Source organism: Oncorhynchus mykiss, chromosome 8 (genome assembly GCF_057628025.1).
Source record: "Oncorhynchus mykiss isolate SJ-2025 chromosome 8, ASM5762802v1, whole genome shotgun sequence".
In the NCBI taxonomy this organism is placed as follows: Eukaryota; Metazoa; Chordata; class Actinopteri; order Salmoniformes; family Salmonidae; genus Oncorhynchus; species Oncorhynchus mykiss.
In genome coordinates, this window is record NC_143029.1 from 80,823,176 (window position 1) to 80,840,216 (window position 17,041).

General features: G+C 43.5%; 1 protein-coding gene across 2 annotated transcripts in view; it reads left to right on the forward strand.

Annotated features, from left to right (window-relative positions):
- The window catches only part of LOC110530706 (serine/threonine-protein kinase STK11), a 33,786-nt gene that overhangs the window by 15,614 nt on the left and 1,131 nt on the right, over positions 1-17,041 (forward strand). The window contains exons 8-11 of one of the 2 annotated variants that reach the window (XR_016482656.1): positions 7,959-8,016; positions 8,863-9,211; positions 9,456-9,649; positions 11,053-11,268. Coding sequence is in view for 1 of the 2 variants with exons in the window: in XM_090182741.1 (XP_090038867.1) it covers positions 7,959-8,016; positions 9,456-9,649; positions 11,053-11,246 (446 nt within the window). In the remaining variant the exon portion in view is untranslated. The remainder of the gene's footprint in view (positions 1-7,958; positions 8,017-8,862; positions 9,212-9,455; positions 9,650-11,052; positions 11,269-17,041) is intronic. The other variant, XM_090182741.1, reaches the window with a different exon arrangement.

The window sequence follows — 17,041 nt, forward strand, 5'->3', positions numbered from 1 at the left end:
TACTTCAAATGTACATCGCGTCATCAGTGATGCAGCGCTTAATGCAAAAGTGTTGATTTTTTTTTGCCCCTTTTTCTCCCCAGTTTTGTGATATCCAATTGGTAGATAGTCTTGTCCCATTGCTGTACGGACTCTGGAGAGGTGAAGGTCGAGAGCCGATCGTCCTCCAAAACACGACCCTGCCAAGACGCACTGCTTCTTGACACACTGCTCGCTTAACCCGGAGGCCAGTTGTATCAATGTGTCGGAGGAAACACCATACACCTGGCGACCGTGTGCATGCGCCTGGCCCGCCACAGGAATCGCTAGTGCGTGATGGGACAAGGACATCCCAGCCGGCCAAACCCTTCCCTAACCCGGATGACGCTGGGCCAATTGTGCATCGCCTCATGGGTCTCCCGGGTCGCGTCCGGCTCCGACATAGCCCGTTATCGAACCAGGAGCAAAAGTCATTTTTGAAGATGTGAATTACTGCTTTAGTGTAGGCTAGGGTCGAATATTTTCCCGGTATTTTAGAAATGTTCCATCCCGAGAATAAATGTCCTCAGAGTATTTCCCGACAAAACCGGATGTGTCATTCAAAAGCATATAAATACATCTGGATTTGATTAGAGTTTTGATCAACATGAACATTCAAGCCGGCTGCTAGCTGAGCCTAATGAACCATATATTAAATACATTTTATGAGCCCTACATTAAATTACATTTTAATGAGCCCAAGCCCAAATGATTGTGCAGTTATCAAATAATTATATGATATAGGCTGCTGCACATTACGCATGACAGAAAAGCCCATAGATGTAGCTGGTTACATGCTCTCTTGGGGAAATAAATGAAACTAGCTCCAGTAGGCTAATCTTTTTGAGTGTGAACTCTATTCTATGGACTGAAATTAGACCCATCATTCAAACCATAATAAAGTAGGGAGAGAACATGTGATTCTGGTGCAGCAAAGTTACAAGTATAGGCTAGCAAATTTGATTTAGATTTGGAAATATATGGCCTATTTGTATAATTAGTAGGCTGACCCATATTTCCCCTAATGTTATTAGCTACCTCTTTCTCTCTGTTGCTTCATTCCTTCCTCACTTTCAACAGTTTAAATTAAATATGTTTTGTCGTCCTTATCTTAATTATTCTAATGACATCAATGAATAATATAATTAGATGCAGAAGGCTTTCACTTCTCATCATGAAGATTGATTGAATGGTTATGGGTCTGAACAAATAACTGCTATAGCCTATACCCATCACGCATCCGCTCTTCTTTCAAACTACCCGTGAGTTCTATTGGCTGCTGTATTCAACTTTCAAACTACCCGTGAGTTCTATTGGCTGCTGTATTCAACATTCAAACTACCCGTGAGTTCTATTGGCTGCTGTATTCAACATTCAAACTACCCGTGAGTTCTATTGGCTGCTGTATTCAACATTCAAACTACCCGTGAGTTCTATTGGCTGCTGTATTCAACATTCAAACTACCCGTGAGTTCTATTGGCTGCTGTATTCAACATTCAAACTACCCGTGAGTTCTATTGGCTGCTGTATTCAACATTCAAACTACCCGTGAGTTCTATTGGCTGCTGTATTCAACATTCAAACTACCCGTGAGTTCTATTGGCTGCTGTATTCAACATTCAAACTACCCGTGAGTTCTATTGGCTGCTGTATTCAACTTTCAAACTACCCGTGAGTTCTATTGGCTGCTGTATTCAACATTCAAACTACCCGTGAGTTCTATTGGCTGCTGTATTCAACATTCAGTGAAAAAGAACTTGTGTCCCCGTTCAAATAGTCTTGGTGTAAGATATGCAACAACAACAAAAAGTCAAGCGACCTATTCTAGTCTAGCTTTTCTTACATGGGACTGCAAGAGCTAAGGAGAGGCCATGGGAGAACACGCATGTTGCGTTAGAGACACAGGCTACAAGTTAGAAGCATATTATTCATAGCCCATTATTAATTAGCTAAATATAAGGTTAATACTGCATAGAATGTATTACCTGAAATGGGTAGGCTAGGATCTCTCTCGCACTCCTATACACAGTCACAAGTTTGGACACACCTAAGTTTTTATTTTATTTCTACAAGTTCTACAAGTTCTACAAGTAAACATTGTAGAATAATAGTGAAGACCTAAACTATGAAATAACACACATGGAATCATGAAGTAACCAAAAAAGAGTTAAAGAAATCAAAATATATTTGAGATTCTTCAAAGTAGGCACCCTTTGCCTTGACAGTTTTGCACACTCTTGGCATTCTCTCAACCAGCTTCATGAGATAGTCACCTGGAATGCATTTCAATTAACAGGTGTGCCTTGTTAAGTTAATTTGTGGAATTTGTTTCCTTATTGCGTTTGAGCCAATCAGTTGATGTGACAAGGTAGGGGTGGTGTACAGAAGATAGCCCTATTTGGTAAAAGACTGAGTCCATATTATGGCAAGAACAGCTCAAATAAGCAAAGAGAACCGACAGTCCATCATTACTTCAATCCGGAAAATTTCAAGAACTTTGAAAGTTTCTTCAAGTGCAGTTGCAAAAACCATCATGCGCTATGATGAAACTGGCTCTCATGAAGCATAGAGGTGGGGGTGCTTTGCTGAAGACACTGTCTGTTTATTTAGAATTCAAGGCATGACTACCACAGCATTCTGCAGTGATACGCCATCATATCTGGTTTGCACTTAGTCCCACTATCATTTGTTTTTCAACAGGACAATGACCCAAAACACACCTCCAGGCTGTGTAAGGGCTATTCTAAAGTTTTTTTATTAAATTGTTTTATTTCCTCATCAATCGACACACAATACCCCAAATGGGTTTTAGATTTTCTTTGCAAATTTATTCAAAATAAAATACCAATACATTTACATTTACATAAGTATTCAGACCCTTTACTCATTATTGTGTTGAAGCACATTTTGGCAGCAATTGGGTATGATGCTACAAGCTTGGCACACGTATTTGGGGAGTTTCTCCTATTCTTCTCTGCAGGTCCCCTCAAGCTCTGTCAGGATGGATGGGAAGTGTCGCTGCACAGCCATTTTCAGGTCTCTCCAGAGATTTTCAATCGGGTTTAAGTCCGGTCTCTGGGTTGGCCACTCAAGGACATTCAGACTTGTCCCGAAGGCACTCCTGCATTGTGTTGGCTTTGTGCTTAGGGTCGTTGTCCTGTTGGAAGATGAACCTTTGCCCACAGTCTGAGGTCCTGAGTGCTCTGGAGTAGGTTACTTTGTTCTTGCCCTCAATCCTGACTAGTCTCCCAGTCCCTGCCGCTGAAAAATATCCACACAGCATGATTCTGCCACCACCATGCTTCACCGTAGGGATAGTTTTGGCCTGGTGATGAGCGGTGTCTGGTTTCCTCCAGACGTGACACTTTTGGCAAATTCCAAGCCGGCTGCCATGTGCCTTTTTACTGAGGAGTGACATCCATCTGGCCACTCTACTATAAAGGACAGATTGGTGGAGTGGTGCAGAGATAGAAGGTTCTCCCATCTCCACAGAGGAACTCTAGAGCTCTGTCAGAGTGACCATCGGGTTCTTGGTCTCCTCCCTGACCAAGGCCCTTCTCCCCTGATTGCTCAGTTTGGCAGGGCGGCCAGCTCTAGGAAGAGTCTTGGTGGTCCTAAACATCTTCCGTTTAAGAATGATGGAGACCACTGTGTTCTTGGGCACCTTTTTTTAATACTGCAGAAATGTTTTCGTACCCTTGCCCAGATCTGTGCCTCCACCCAATCCTGTCTTGGAGCTCTACGGACAATTCATTTGACCTCATGGCCTGGTTTTTGCTCTGACATGGACCCTTTTTATATAAACGGGTGTGTGCCTTTCCAAATCAAACTTTATTTGCCACAAGTGTAGACTTTACTGTGAAATGCTTACTTACAAGCCCTTAACCAAGAAGAAAATATTTACCAAGTAGGCTAAAATAAAAAGTAACACAATAAGAATAACAGGAATGAGGCTATATACAGGGGGCACCGATACCGAGTTGGTGTGCGGGAGTACAGCCTAGTTGAGGTAATCTGTTGAGTCTCATAGCAAATGGTCTCTGTTGCTTCATTCCTTCCTCACTTTCAACAGTTTAAATTAAATATGTTTTGTCGTCCTTATCTTAATTATTCTAATGACATCAATGAATAATATAATTAGATGCAGAAGGCTTTCACTTCTCATCATGAAGATTGATTGAATGGTTATGGGTCTGAACAAATAACTGCTATAGCCTATACCCATCACGCATCCGCTCTTCTTTCAAACTACCCGTGAGTTCTATTGGCTGCTGTATTCAACTTTCAAACTACCCGTGAGTTCTATTGGCTGCTGTATTCAACATTCAAACTACCCGTGAGTTCTATTGGCTGCTGTATTCAACATTCAAACTACCCGTGAGTTCTATTGGCTGCTGTATTCAACATTCAAACTACCCGTGAGTTCTATTGGCTGCTGTATTCAACATTCAAACTACCCGTGAGTTCTATTGGCTGCTGTATTCAACATTCAAACTACCCGTGAGTTCTATTGGCTGCTGTATTCAACATTCAAACTACCCGTGAGTTCTATTGGCTGCTGTATTCAACATTCAAACTACCCGTGAGTTCTATTGGCTGCTGTATTCAACATTCAAACTACCCGTGAGTTCTATTGGCTGCTGTATTCAACTTTCAAACTACCCGTGAGTTCTATTGGCTGCTGTATTCAACATTCAAACTACCCGTGAGTTCTATTGGCTGCTGTATTCAACATTCAGTGAAAAAGAACTTGTGTCCCCGTTCAAATAGTCTTGGTGTAAGATATGCAACAACAACAAAAAGTCAAGCGACCTATTCTAGTCTAGCTTTTCTTACATGGGACTGCAAGAGCTAAGGAGAGGCCATGGGAGAACACGCATGTTGCGTTAGAGACACAGGCTACAAGTTAGAAGCATATTATTCATAGCCCATTATTAATTAGCTAAATATAAGGTTAATACTGCATAGAATGTATTACCTGAAATGGGTAGGCTAGGATCTCTCTCGCACTCCTATACACAGTCACAAGTTTGGACACACCTAAGTTTTTATTTTATTTCTACAAGTTCTACAAGTTCTACAAGTAAACATTGTAGAATAATAGTGAAGACCTAAACTATGAAATAACACACATGGAATCATGAAGTAACCAAAAAAGAGTTAAAGAAATCAAAATATATTTGAGATTCTTCAAAGTAGGCACCCTTTGCCTTGACAGTTTTGCACACTCTTGGCATTCTCTCAACCAGCTTCATGAGATAGTCACCTGGAATGCATTTCAATTAACAGGTGTGCCTTGTTAAGTTAATTTGTGGAATTTGTTTCCTTATTGCGTTTGAGCCAATCAGTTGATGTGACAAGGTAGGGGTGGTGTACAGAAGATAGCCCTATTTGGTAAAAGACTGAGTCCATATTATGGCAAGAACAGCTCAAATAAGCAAAGAGAACCGACAGTCCATCATTACTTCAATCCGGAAAATTTCAAGAACTTTGAAAGTTTCTTCAAGTGCAGTTGCAAAAACCATCATGCGCTATGATGAAACTGGCTCTCATGAAGCATAGAGGTGGGGGTGCTTTGCTGAAGACACTGTCTGTTTATTTAGAATTCAAGGCATGACTACCACAGCATTCTGCAGTGATACGCCATCATATCTGGTTTGCACTTAGTCCCACTATCATTTGTTTTTCAACAGGACAATGACCCAAAACACACCTCCAGGCTGTGTAAGGGCTATTCTAAAGTTTTTTTATTAAATTGTTTTATTTCCTCATCAATCGACACACAATACCCCAAATGGGTTTTAGATTTTCTTTGCAAATTTATTCAAAATAAAATACCAATACATTTACATTTACATAAGTATTCAGACCCTTTACTCATTATTGTGTTGAAGCACATTTTGGCAGCAATTGGGTATGATGCTACAAGCTTGGCACACGTATTTGGGGAGTTTCTCCTATTCTTCTCTGCAGGTCCCCTCAAGCTCTGTCAGGATGGATGGGAAGTGTCGCTGCACAGCCATTTTCAGGTCTCTCCAGAGATTTTCAATCGGGTTTAAGTCCGGTCTCTGGGTTGGCCACTCAAGGACATTCAGACTTGTCCCGAAGGCACTCCTGCATTGTGTTGGCTTTGTGCTTAGGGTCGTTGTCCTGTTGGAAGATGAACCTTTGCCCACAGTCTGAGGTCCTGAGTGCTCTGGAGTAGGTTACTTTGTTCTTGCCCTCAATCCTGACTAGTCTCCCAGTCCCTGCCGCTGAAAAATATCCACACAGCATGATTCTGCCACCACCATGCTTCACCGTAGGGATAGTTTTGGCCTGGTGATGAGCGGTGTCTGGTTTCCTCCAGACGTGACACTTTTGGCAAATTCCAAGCCGGCTGCCATGTGCCTTTTTACTGAGGAGTGACATCCATCTGGCCACTCTACTATAAAGGACAGATTGGTGGAGTGGTGCAGAGATAGAAGGTTCTCCCATCTCCACAGAGGAACTCTAGAGCTCTGTCAGAGTGACCATCGGGTTCTTGGTCTCCTCCCTGACCAAGGCCCTTCTCCCCTGATTGCTCAGTTTGGCAGGGCGGCCAGCTCTAGGAAGAGTCTTGGTGGTCCTAAACATCTTCCGTTTAAGAATGATGGAGACCACTGTGTTCTTGGGCACCTTTTTTTAATACTGCAGAAATGTTTTCGTACCCTTGCCCAGATCTGTGCCTCCACCCAATCCTGTCTTGGAGCTCTACGGACAATTCATTTGACCTCATGGCCTGGTTTTTGCTCTGACATGGACCCTTTTTATATAAACGGGTGTGTGCCTTTCCAAATCAAACTTTATTTGCCACAAGTGTAGACTTTACTGTGAAATGCTTACTTACAAGCCCTTAACCAAGAAGAAAATATTTACCAAGTAGGCTAAAATAAAAAGTAACACAATAAGAATAACAGGAATGAGGCTATATACAGGGGGCACCGATACCGAGTTGGTGTGCGGGAGTACAGCCTAGTTGAGGTAATCTGTTGAGTCTCATAGCAAATGGTCTGAATACTTTCAGTTTTTTTTATTTTAACTCTGCAGCTGCAATTAAAATAAGAATTATCTTTACAATTTAAAAAAATAAGGTGACCCCCGACATCCAGATGGAGATTGGTAAATTAGACACACATTCGGTCTTCATAGTACTGTAGCATCAGCTATGCTGCAGCAAATGTAGGCCTACCTGTCAAAAAAAGGGAAAAGAGACCATGATAGGTCTACATGCGTTGTGAACTGCGCTCCATAGTGAAATGAGCTGACTCCCCACCCTGAGCGTTGATTCACCATACAGAGGCTATAGAGCAGCCACATTTAGACAGAGCATAACATTTAACAGTTCCATTTCACGCCATGCTGTTCATACAAATAATTGATTATTATTTATTGGTTTCTGGCAGTTATTTAACCCGGGAAAAAGGTTTTGGGCGGTTAATCTCGGTAGAAGGGTTCCCGCCTTTCAGCCCTAGTGTAGGCTAATCAATATATATGAGAGATCACATTTATTATTTCTTTGCTGCAGCACTGTGGGAACCTTATTGTGGCATTTTACGATGCTCTAGTGACATTTTGTTATTGTATTTGTATTGTGGGCAGTTCATGTCTCCATTGTCTGTCCTGGGATAGCCTCCACCTTGTCTTTGCAGCTGGCTACGGCATAGTAAGTATGGAGAGAAAGATGGGCTGTAGTAAGGATGGGGAAATGCAGATCCTTATAGGGCTGTTAGTGCTTTGATTCGGCGTAGAGGGTTTAATTCGGCGTAGGTGATAGGTTCCCTGTTTCTTGCCGTCTCCTAACAGATGTGGTATACAGTGAAATGTTTTCTCTTCCTCTATAGAATACATTTATTCCCCCCATTTCTTATTTTCTCCACCGTTCCTCTGTTCTTACATTCTGCTTGTTTGTCTTTACCAGGAATGCTTGAATATGATCCCGTCAAGAGGTTTTCCATACAGCACATCAGGCAACACAAGTAAGTGACTGAAGTAATCCATGTTGAAAATAGACCAAAGTCTTTACTTTAATTTCTTTCATCTTCTGATTCGATTGAACTTAAATGGCCGTCACCCTGACCATGCCACAGTCCATACAGAAGGCTGTGCTCTCTTTGCCCTTAGCGATGCTGTGAACCCTGTCACTGTTAGTATCAGACTGATCTAGAGTTCCACACAGAGTTAGAATGACTGTGGTGTGATTCTCTGGTTCCACTGCTCTTCCAGCATCGGGGACAGACCGACTGAGACATGAGGTAGCAGATGTAGCCACACTGTGTTCATATTAATGGCTGAGAGTGAATGTAATGGGATCGAACACATGGAAATTATGTTTATGATGCATTTGATAAAGTTCCAGCTATTACTATGAGCCCTACTATGAACCCTACTATGAGCCCTAAGGTGCCACCAGCAGCCTTCAACCTCAGAAAATAACAGAAAATGCCTTGGAGAGACTTCAGATTACTGATCTGTGTGTGTGTTCTTCAGAAAATGGGTAATTTAGCATACCTTGTGGTGCAGTCTAGCTGCTTCAAAATGAAATGGTACACTGGAAACGGAGGAACCATATTGTTTTTTATTGGTATGCGATATTGTCTATTTCATTATCCATTGTGACATTAAAAGCCTTAATTACTAAACCCCAACATGTCCCATCATAGGCTTAATATTATTATTAGTTACACTGTCCATTTCTGAGGCTCACTGATACTGACGTGGTGCTCCGATGACATCAGTGGATTAGAGGGAGAATGGAGGGGGAGGGGGAGAGAAGCTGTTCAAAGCATGCTGAAATCCATTTTCTCCCTTTCTGTGTGTTCAAGGAGAAGGAGACTGCAGTTTGAGAGGACTCTCTGGGTTTTAACCCTCTTAACTAAAACGAGCTCCAACGACTGCGATGAGACTTCGTTTCCATGGTTACTAATGACAGAGGCATCCTTGTGCAACAAAGGGGTTCTTGACCCTCCTGCAATTTGTGGAGCGAATGAGAGAAAAAGAGGGTGAAAGGGAAAGAAATGAACTTGAGGGATAGAGAGCGGGAGAAAAATAACCTTAATCACCCTCCTCGGCAGCCCTTCTACTGAAAGACCCTCCACAGCTGTCTCTGCTGCCTCATTTCAACTCTTTATAGCAGCACGGTGCCGTGAAGGAAAGAAAAGCAGGAAGGCAGAAGTAAACCAACCCCATTCGTCACGCTCTGAAATACACACTCCGTTTCCATATCTGGTTGGGTTGCATTAAAATGTAGCTAGGTGACGCCATATGAATACTGACTTCAGTCATGATACAAACCACTGTGGGTCAGCGTATTGGGTCGGTATAAGGCTAACCAACTGGCTTACCTAAGTAAGATGTTGTGCCAAGACTAGTTTAGTAACTACTAATACAATACCCCCTCCCTTCCATTCTTCCCCAGCTGGGTACGTAAAAAACACCCACCAACGGAGCCCCCGGTGCCCATCCCAGCCAGCGCGGAGAGCCGGGACGTGTGGCGCAGCATGACGGTGGTGCCCTACCTGGAAGACCTGCACGGCTACACCGAGGAAGAGGACCAGGAGTTCTATGACCAGGAGGATGACATCATCTACACTCAGGACTTCACTGTGCCAGGTAGGCACAGAGAGAAATACTGTGTGTGACACACACACACACACACACTAAAAATGAGTGGGAGCGAAAGAGAGAGAGAGAGAGGGACATACATACATACGGGGTCAGCGAGAGGAGTTGATATAGAGGGAGGGTAGACGTCAGTTCCATTTAAAAGGCTTGAGGAAGGAGTGTTGCAGTCTTGACAGGATTCAGTTGTCCTTTAATAGTGTATTCCACTTGTAGGTGACGTAACCAGTCTAGACTGTTAAGTGTTGTATATCATACAGCTCTGGGAAAACCCTTCTAATGGAAATGTAACATTTTCCCTCAGTTGTTGCACTGTAGACATTTTTGTCGACAGTTGCACTTCTACATCAATAAATAATCCTCTTTGCTGAGTCAGTTGGTTATAATGGCTTACGAGGATTTAAACATTTAACATGTTAGTCATTTAGCAGAGGCTCTTATCCAGAGCGACTTAGTAGTGAGTGCATACATTTTCGCACTGGTCCCCCGTGAGAATCGAACCCACAACCCTGGCGTTGCAAACGTCATGCTCTACCAATTGAGCCACACGGGACCGCCATCCGTGCAGAATTCTGAACTCGTTAGCTAGTCTTTCCTTCTTTCATAAATGTGTTGCTAGGCAACAAGGGAAATGATAACATAATGGCAGTAGTCCTTGTCGCTTTGAAGCTTGATGACCTACAAAAAAAAACATTTTCAATGGCACCACAGAGAGCTTGAATGGCAGTGGGTGAATGCATCTAATAATAGCTTACAGTGTGGGAGTATGAATGGTGATTCCAGGCACCACTCTCCCACCCACACACACGCACTCACTCAACAGTCAACACTAACTCATAACATTAGCTCAGAGCCACAATCTCTGTCTGTCTGCTAAACACACCTTAAATAAGGTGACATTTCAAACTGATTAGTTGGCACACAGCTTTGGCCTTCTGCTCTGGTATCTGTAAATGTATTGAGAAAAAAACAACTTTAAAAGGGTTTAACTGTGCAGACACAACTCCATTACCACTCTGATTGGTTGTCTCTTCTTACCATCTGCTCTCACTGGCCCAATCGCCATTGATCTTTTGACCCGACTGGTCAGAAAGATCAATAGATGAAATCTGATGAAGCAGTCAGTCACTCAATGGATTTTCTGGTGGGGTTTTCTTTTGACAATGTTTTGTCCCCCAGTCTCTATCTGCTTTGATATTTTAGTGCTATTGAGGAGGAAGAGTTTTATTCTAAAGGTCTCGTCTCTCTCAAAACATGTTTTTATAAATGCGCTTTCTACATGATGAAAGCAGTAGATTATCTGAAGGTGGTGTGTGATTGCCTCTGCAGATGTTCATGGTGTTTGTCTCTGTGTTTGTGTTGACCGGCCTATATTCTCTCTCTCTGTCCTCCAGGGCAGGTACCAGAGGAGGATTTGGATGAGGCTGAGGTGGATCTGAGCCGGGCCCAGGCCAAGCCTGTGTGTGTAAACGGGACGGAGAGCAAGGCCAAGCCAGAGCGCAGGTCCTCCTCCTCATCCAATCCCTCCCGCAAAGGAGTCTCCACAGCCAGCAAGATACGCAAGTTCTCCACCTGCAAACAGCAATGACCCCACCTCAACAACCCATCTGGTGAGAAGGGTGTGTGTGTAGGTTTGTGTGTCGCAAGGTTATTGTAGGAAATTAAAACTAATCCTGAATTATTTTTTTTTCGTAAACTGAAATAAAATGATTAACAAACCCGTTTTGAAAAACTACTGGACTACTTTGACTCCAACTAACTAAAATAAAAACCATCATGAATTATGTTCGGTTGAAGTTTCCCCTGAACTTCTGGGAAACATCCAATGGGTTTTCAAGCTATTAAAAACATATATTTTTTTAAGATTCTGAATCTGGTGGGTAAATGCTGCCAGGTGATAGGCCTATTTGAAACATCCCTATCTTGTGCATCACTCACTAGCTGTTGCGTGCTAACGGGGAAGTAATCTGCTAGCCAAAGGGCTGGCGTGGAGTGTGAACAATGGCGACAGCAAACCCTAAACCACCAGTGGGTCAGTTGACCATATTTCTATTACCAGTCTCGGCGCTAATCCTTTTAAAGTCCCATTGAGATTGACTTTCTCATTTAAACTAGGGCTGTCAAAGTTACCACATTAACACAGGAGCGGTTTATCAGCGGAAACTTTTTTCTTCAATGCACGGAACCTTTTTTTAAGCGCACATGTTTCCTCACTGACCCTTTTAAGCGCAGAACGGATCACAGCTTCAGCACAGATGGAACAATGAGCCAGATATTTCACCGGATGTATACATGTGAAGCATCTAGTTGGTGTTTCCACTCACTACCAAATATGGTAATGAAAGGAAGCCCAGTGGGAGAAGATGGAGCGAGATGGATTTTGGCCGACGTTCTGTGAATTTTCTCATCGATTAAACATATCTCAATACAGTTTTCTGTTTCCAAAACTAGAATCCGTTAGAATCTGAGTGGACTTAAGTTTTGTAGATTTTACCCTTTGCCAAAGTAATTTTAAAAAATGGCGTTCTTTAGGAGCGCAAGGGCGAATTTAGTTATTGGCGTTCCCTAACGGAAATATGCAAATGCATGCTAGAACGCACTAATAGGACCTCGCTAGCTCTTGCTTGGGTCTGCCCACTATGATTAATTTTCTCCCATTGGAAATGACTGGCTGTGATCTACACTATACATCCAAAAGTATTGGGACACCCCTTCAAGTTATTGGATTCGTCTGTCCTCGGTTGCAGCACTCACTACCAAGTTTCAAACTGCCTCTGAAAGATACCTCAGCACAAGAACTGTTTGTCGGGAGCTTAATGAAATGGGTTTCCATAATTTTGGAATGAGTTGTTCGGTGAACAGGTGTCCACTTACTTTTGGTCATGTAGTGTACCTTGGGCTAGTAATAAACATTTGGCTTCAGTCAATGTTTGTGTCTTTAAAAATCTAATGTTATTGGTCACATACACATGGTTAGCAGATGTTAATGCGAGTGTAGTGAAATGCTTGTGCCTCTAGTTTCCACAGTGCAGTAAAATCTAACTAGTAATCTAACAAATTCACAACAATTATACAAATGTAAAGGGATGAATAAGACTTAAATATATGGATGAGCGATGACAGGCAGATGCAGTAGATGGTGTAGAATACAGTATATACAGTTGAAGTCGAAGTTTACATACACCTTAGCCAAATACATTTAAACTCAGTTTTTCACAATTCCTGACATTTTAATCCTAGTAAAAATGCCCTGTCTTGCCCTGTCACCGTGATACAGTGAAATAATCTGTCTAAACAATTGTTGGAAAAATTACTTGCCTCAAGTACAAAGTAGATGTCCTAACCGACTTGCCAAAAATATAGTTTGTCAACAAGAAATTTGTGGAGTGGTTGATAAAGGAGTTTTAATGACTCCAACCTAAGTGTATGTGATCTTCCGACTTCAACTGTACATGAGATGAGTAATGTAGGATATGTAAACATGATTAAAAGTGGCATTATTTAAAGTGACTAGCGATACCTCTATGTGAACATTATTAAAGTGCCGTTATTAAAGTGACTGATGCCTTTATTAAGTCTGTTTATTTAAGTGGCCAGTGATTTTAGTCTGTATATTGGCAGCAGCATCTCTGTGTTAGTGATGGCTGTTTAACAGTCTGATGGCCTTGAGATAGAAGCTGTTTTTCAGTCTCTCGGTCCCGCTTTGATGCACCTGTACTGACCTCGCCTTCTGGATGATAACGGGGTGAACAGGCATGATGATTTTACAGCGCTAAAGACCGTGTGCCTCTAGCCAAAATCATGTCAAAGTTAAGGCCAATATTACCGGGGCGCTTTCTTTCTGCCACGGATTCGTGCGCATGTCGCTGGCCGTTTTAAACTACTCACGAGACGCTATTTTTGGTGTTTCATAAAACTACATTGGTTTAGCTAGCTAGTCATGTTACCTACCTAGCTAGCAAACTGAGAACTTGATCACTGACTAGGCTTTGCACTAATTTAGATGGCAAAGGAAGAACTGCAAAGGCAATAGGCTACTCAGAGATCCGTTTAAAGAGTGGGGTGTGTGAGAGCGTGAGTAAGTGGGCGAGTTCGTTTTGCATGGCCCGGTGCCCCGGGTGGGTGGAGATTTCACTTAAGGACCAATTTGAATGGTCTAAAATGTGCCAACTCCGCCTACCCAGTGCACCAGTCCATGCAAAACGAACTCACCCAGTTAAAGGGTTTGGGTGGGAGAATGTGTAGGACTGTATGTGTAAAGTTTATCTGAACAGTACATATGATTAGAGTAATTCCTAACATTGGTTGGACAAGTTATTTTTTCCCCCTAGTCGCTCATTTAGAATGCTTTAAGTGTGTGTGTGTGTGCATTCAACTTCAAGCACATTCATAAGAGGGAGAAGGCCTACTCAACATTGGGTGCTTCAATGGCTTTCTGTTCGTAACCTTTGTGTTTATGGTGAACTAGAAGGCAAGAAGTGACATCCCAAAAAACAACTATTCATCACATAAATGGCTGCTAGCCTCCCATGTATATGCTACTTTCTGTCCTTAACACTAAAAATAAACAAAATAATAGAAACAAATGAAATAAGAATGTTTTTCTCAAAGTAAATAAACTAGTAAATCAGGTCAGAAAGCTAACAAACTAAACAATTTAAAAAATATATATTATCAACTATAATAACCGTGTGTGTGTACAGTCGTGGCCAAAAGTTGAGAATGACACATATTCATTTTCAGTCTGCTGCCTCAGTTTGTATGATGGCAATTTGCATATACTCCAGAATGTTATGAAGAGTGATCAGATGAATTGCAATTAATTGCAAAGTCCCTCTTTGTCATGCAAATGAACTGAATCCCTAAAAAACATTTCCACTGCATTTCAGCCCTGCCAGAAAAGGACCAGCTGACATCATGTCAGTGATTCTCTCGATAACACAGGTGTGAGTGTTGACGAGGACAAGGCTGGAGATCACTCTATTACGCTGACTGAGTTCGAATAACAGACTGGAAGCTTCAAAAGGAGGGTGGTGCTTGGAATCATTGTTCTTCCTCTGTCAATCATGGTTACCTTCAAGGAAACACGTGCCGTCATCATTGCTTTGCACAAAAAGGGCTTCACAGGCAAGGATATTGGTGCCAGTAAGATTGCACCTAAATCAACCATTTATCGGATCATCAAGAACTTCAAGGAGAGCGGTTCAATTGTTGTGAAGAAGGCTTCAGGGCGCCCAAGAAAGTCCATCAGGCGCTAGAACCGTCTCCTAAAGTTGATTCGGGGCACCACCAGTACAGAGCTTGCTCAGGAATGACAGCAGGCTGGTGTGCGTGCATCTGCACGCACAGTGAGGTGAAGAGTTTTGGAGGATGGCCTGGTGTCAAGAAGGGCAGCAAAGAAGCCACTTCTCTCCAGGAAAAACATCAGGGACAGACTGATATTCTGCAAAAGGTGCAGGGATTGGACTGCTGAGGACTGGGGTAAAGTCATTTTCTCTGAAACCCCTTTCCGATTGTTTGGGACATCCGTAAAAAAGCTTGTCCAGAGAAGACGAGGTGAGCTCTACCATCAGTCCTGTGTCAAGCCAACAGTAAAGCATCCTGAGACTCATTCAAATAAAAACATTTTTTTTTTTTATTCATGTGTGGGGTTGCTTCTCAGCCAAGGGAGTGGGCTCACTCACAATTTTGCCTAAGAACACAGCCATGTAAGAATGGTCAAGAATGGTACCAACACATCCTCCTAGAGAAACTTCTCCCAACCATCCAGGAACAGTTTGGTGACGAACAATGCCTTTTCCAGCAAGATTGAGCACCTTGCCATAAGCTAATAGTGATAACTAAGTGGCTCGGGGAACAAATCATCAATATTTTGGGTCCATGGCAGGAAACTCCCCAGATCTTAATCACATTGACAACTTGTGGTCAATCCTCAAAAGGCGGATAGACAAACAAAACCCCACAAATTCTGACAAACTCCAAGCATTGATTAAGCAAGAATGGGCTGCCATCAGTCAGGATGTGGCCCAGAAGTTAATTGACAGCATGCCAGGGTAGATTGCAGAGGTCTTGAAAAAGAATGGTCAACATTGCAAATATTGACTCTTTGCATCAATTTCATGTAATTGTCAATAAAAGCCTTTGACACGTATGAAATGCTTGTAATTATAATTCTGTAGTAACATCTGACAAATCTCTAAAGTCACTGAAGCAGCAAACTTTGTGGAAATTAATATTTGTGTCATTCTCAAAACTGTTGGCCACGACTGTAGGTGTGATATTTTAAGCACTCTTGCAAAAATATTTACCCTCACCGGTCCACCTGTGTGGGAAGGCAGGGAGAAGGGGAAGGGAGGGAGACTGGGAAGGCAGGGAGAAAGGGAAGGGAAGAGATGAGAGAAACTGATTCAAGGCTTCTCTGAGTCATCTCTACGACATCACTGCTCCCCAGGCATCCTCCTAGGGACTGAGGTTCACACACACTCGCACACACCGTCTTTCCACTGGCAATCATAAAACACACGCACACACTGCAGAGCTACTTGGTTGGATATGCAGCAGTCTCTGTATTAATGTGTTATAGGGATGACTCACACTGGTCTAGATGGAGTGGGCTGCAGGCAGGATATTGTCTCTTGCTCGCTCCTGCTCGTGCTCGCGCTGCACCTCCCTCTCTCTCGCTGCATGTGCTCGCGCTGCACCTCCCTCCCTCTCGCTGCCCCTCCCTCTCACTGCCCCTCCCTCTCGCTGCCCCTCTCCCTCTCGCTGCCCCTCCCTCTCGCTGCCCCTCTCCCCCTCCCTCTCGCTGCCCCTCCCTCTCGCTGCCTCTCCCTCTTGCTGCCCCTCCCTCTCGCTGCCTCTCCCCTTTCTCTCTACCCCCCCCCCCCCCCCCCCTTTATTCAGCTGCTTTCTGTGCTTTGCGCCGGAGGCAGAGGGACACACTGTGCTTTGCGCCGGAGGCAGAGGGACACACTGTGTGCTTTGCGCCGGAGGCAGAGGGACACACTGTGTGCTTTGCGCCGGAGGCAGAGGGACACACTGTGTGCTTTGCGCCGGAGGCAGAGGGACACACTGTGTGCTTTGCGCCGGAGGCAGAGGTGCACACTGTGTGCTTTGCGCCGGAGGCAGAGGGGCACACTGTGTGCTTTGCGCCGGAGGCAGAGGGGCACACTGTGTGCTTTGCGCCGGAGGCAGAGGGGCACACTGTGTGCTTTGCGCCGGAGGCAGAGGGGCACACTGTGTGCTTTGCGCCGGAGGCAGAGGGGCACACTGTGTGCTTTGCGCCGGAGGCAGAGGGGCACACTGTGTGCTTTGCGCCGGAGGCAGAGGGACACACTGTGTGCTTTGCGCCGGAGGCAGAGGGACACACTGTGTGCTTTGCGC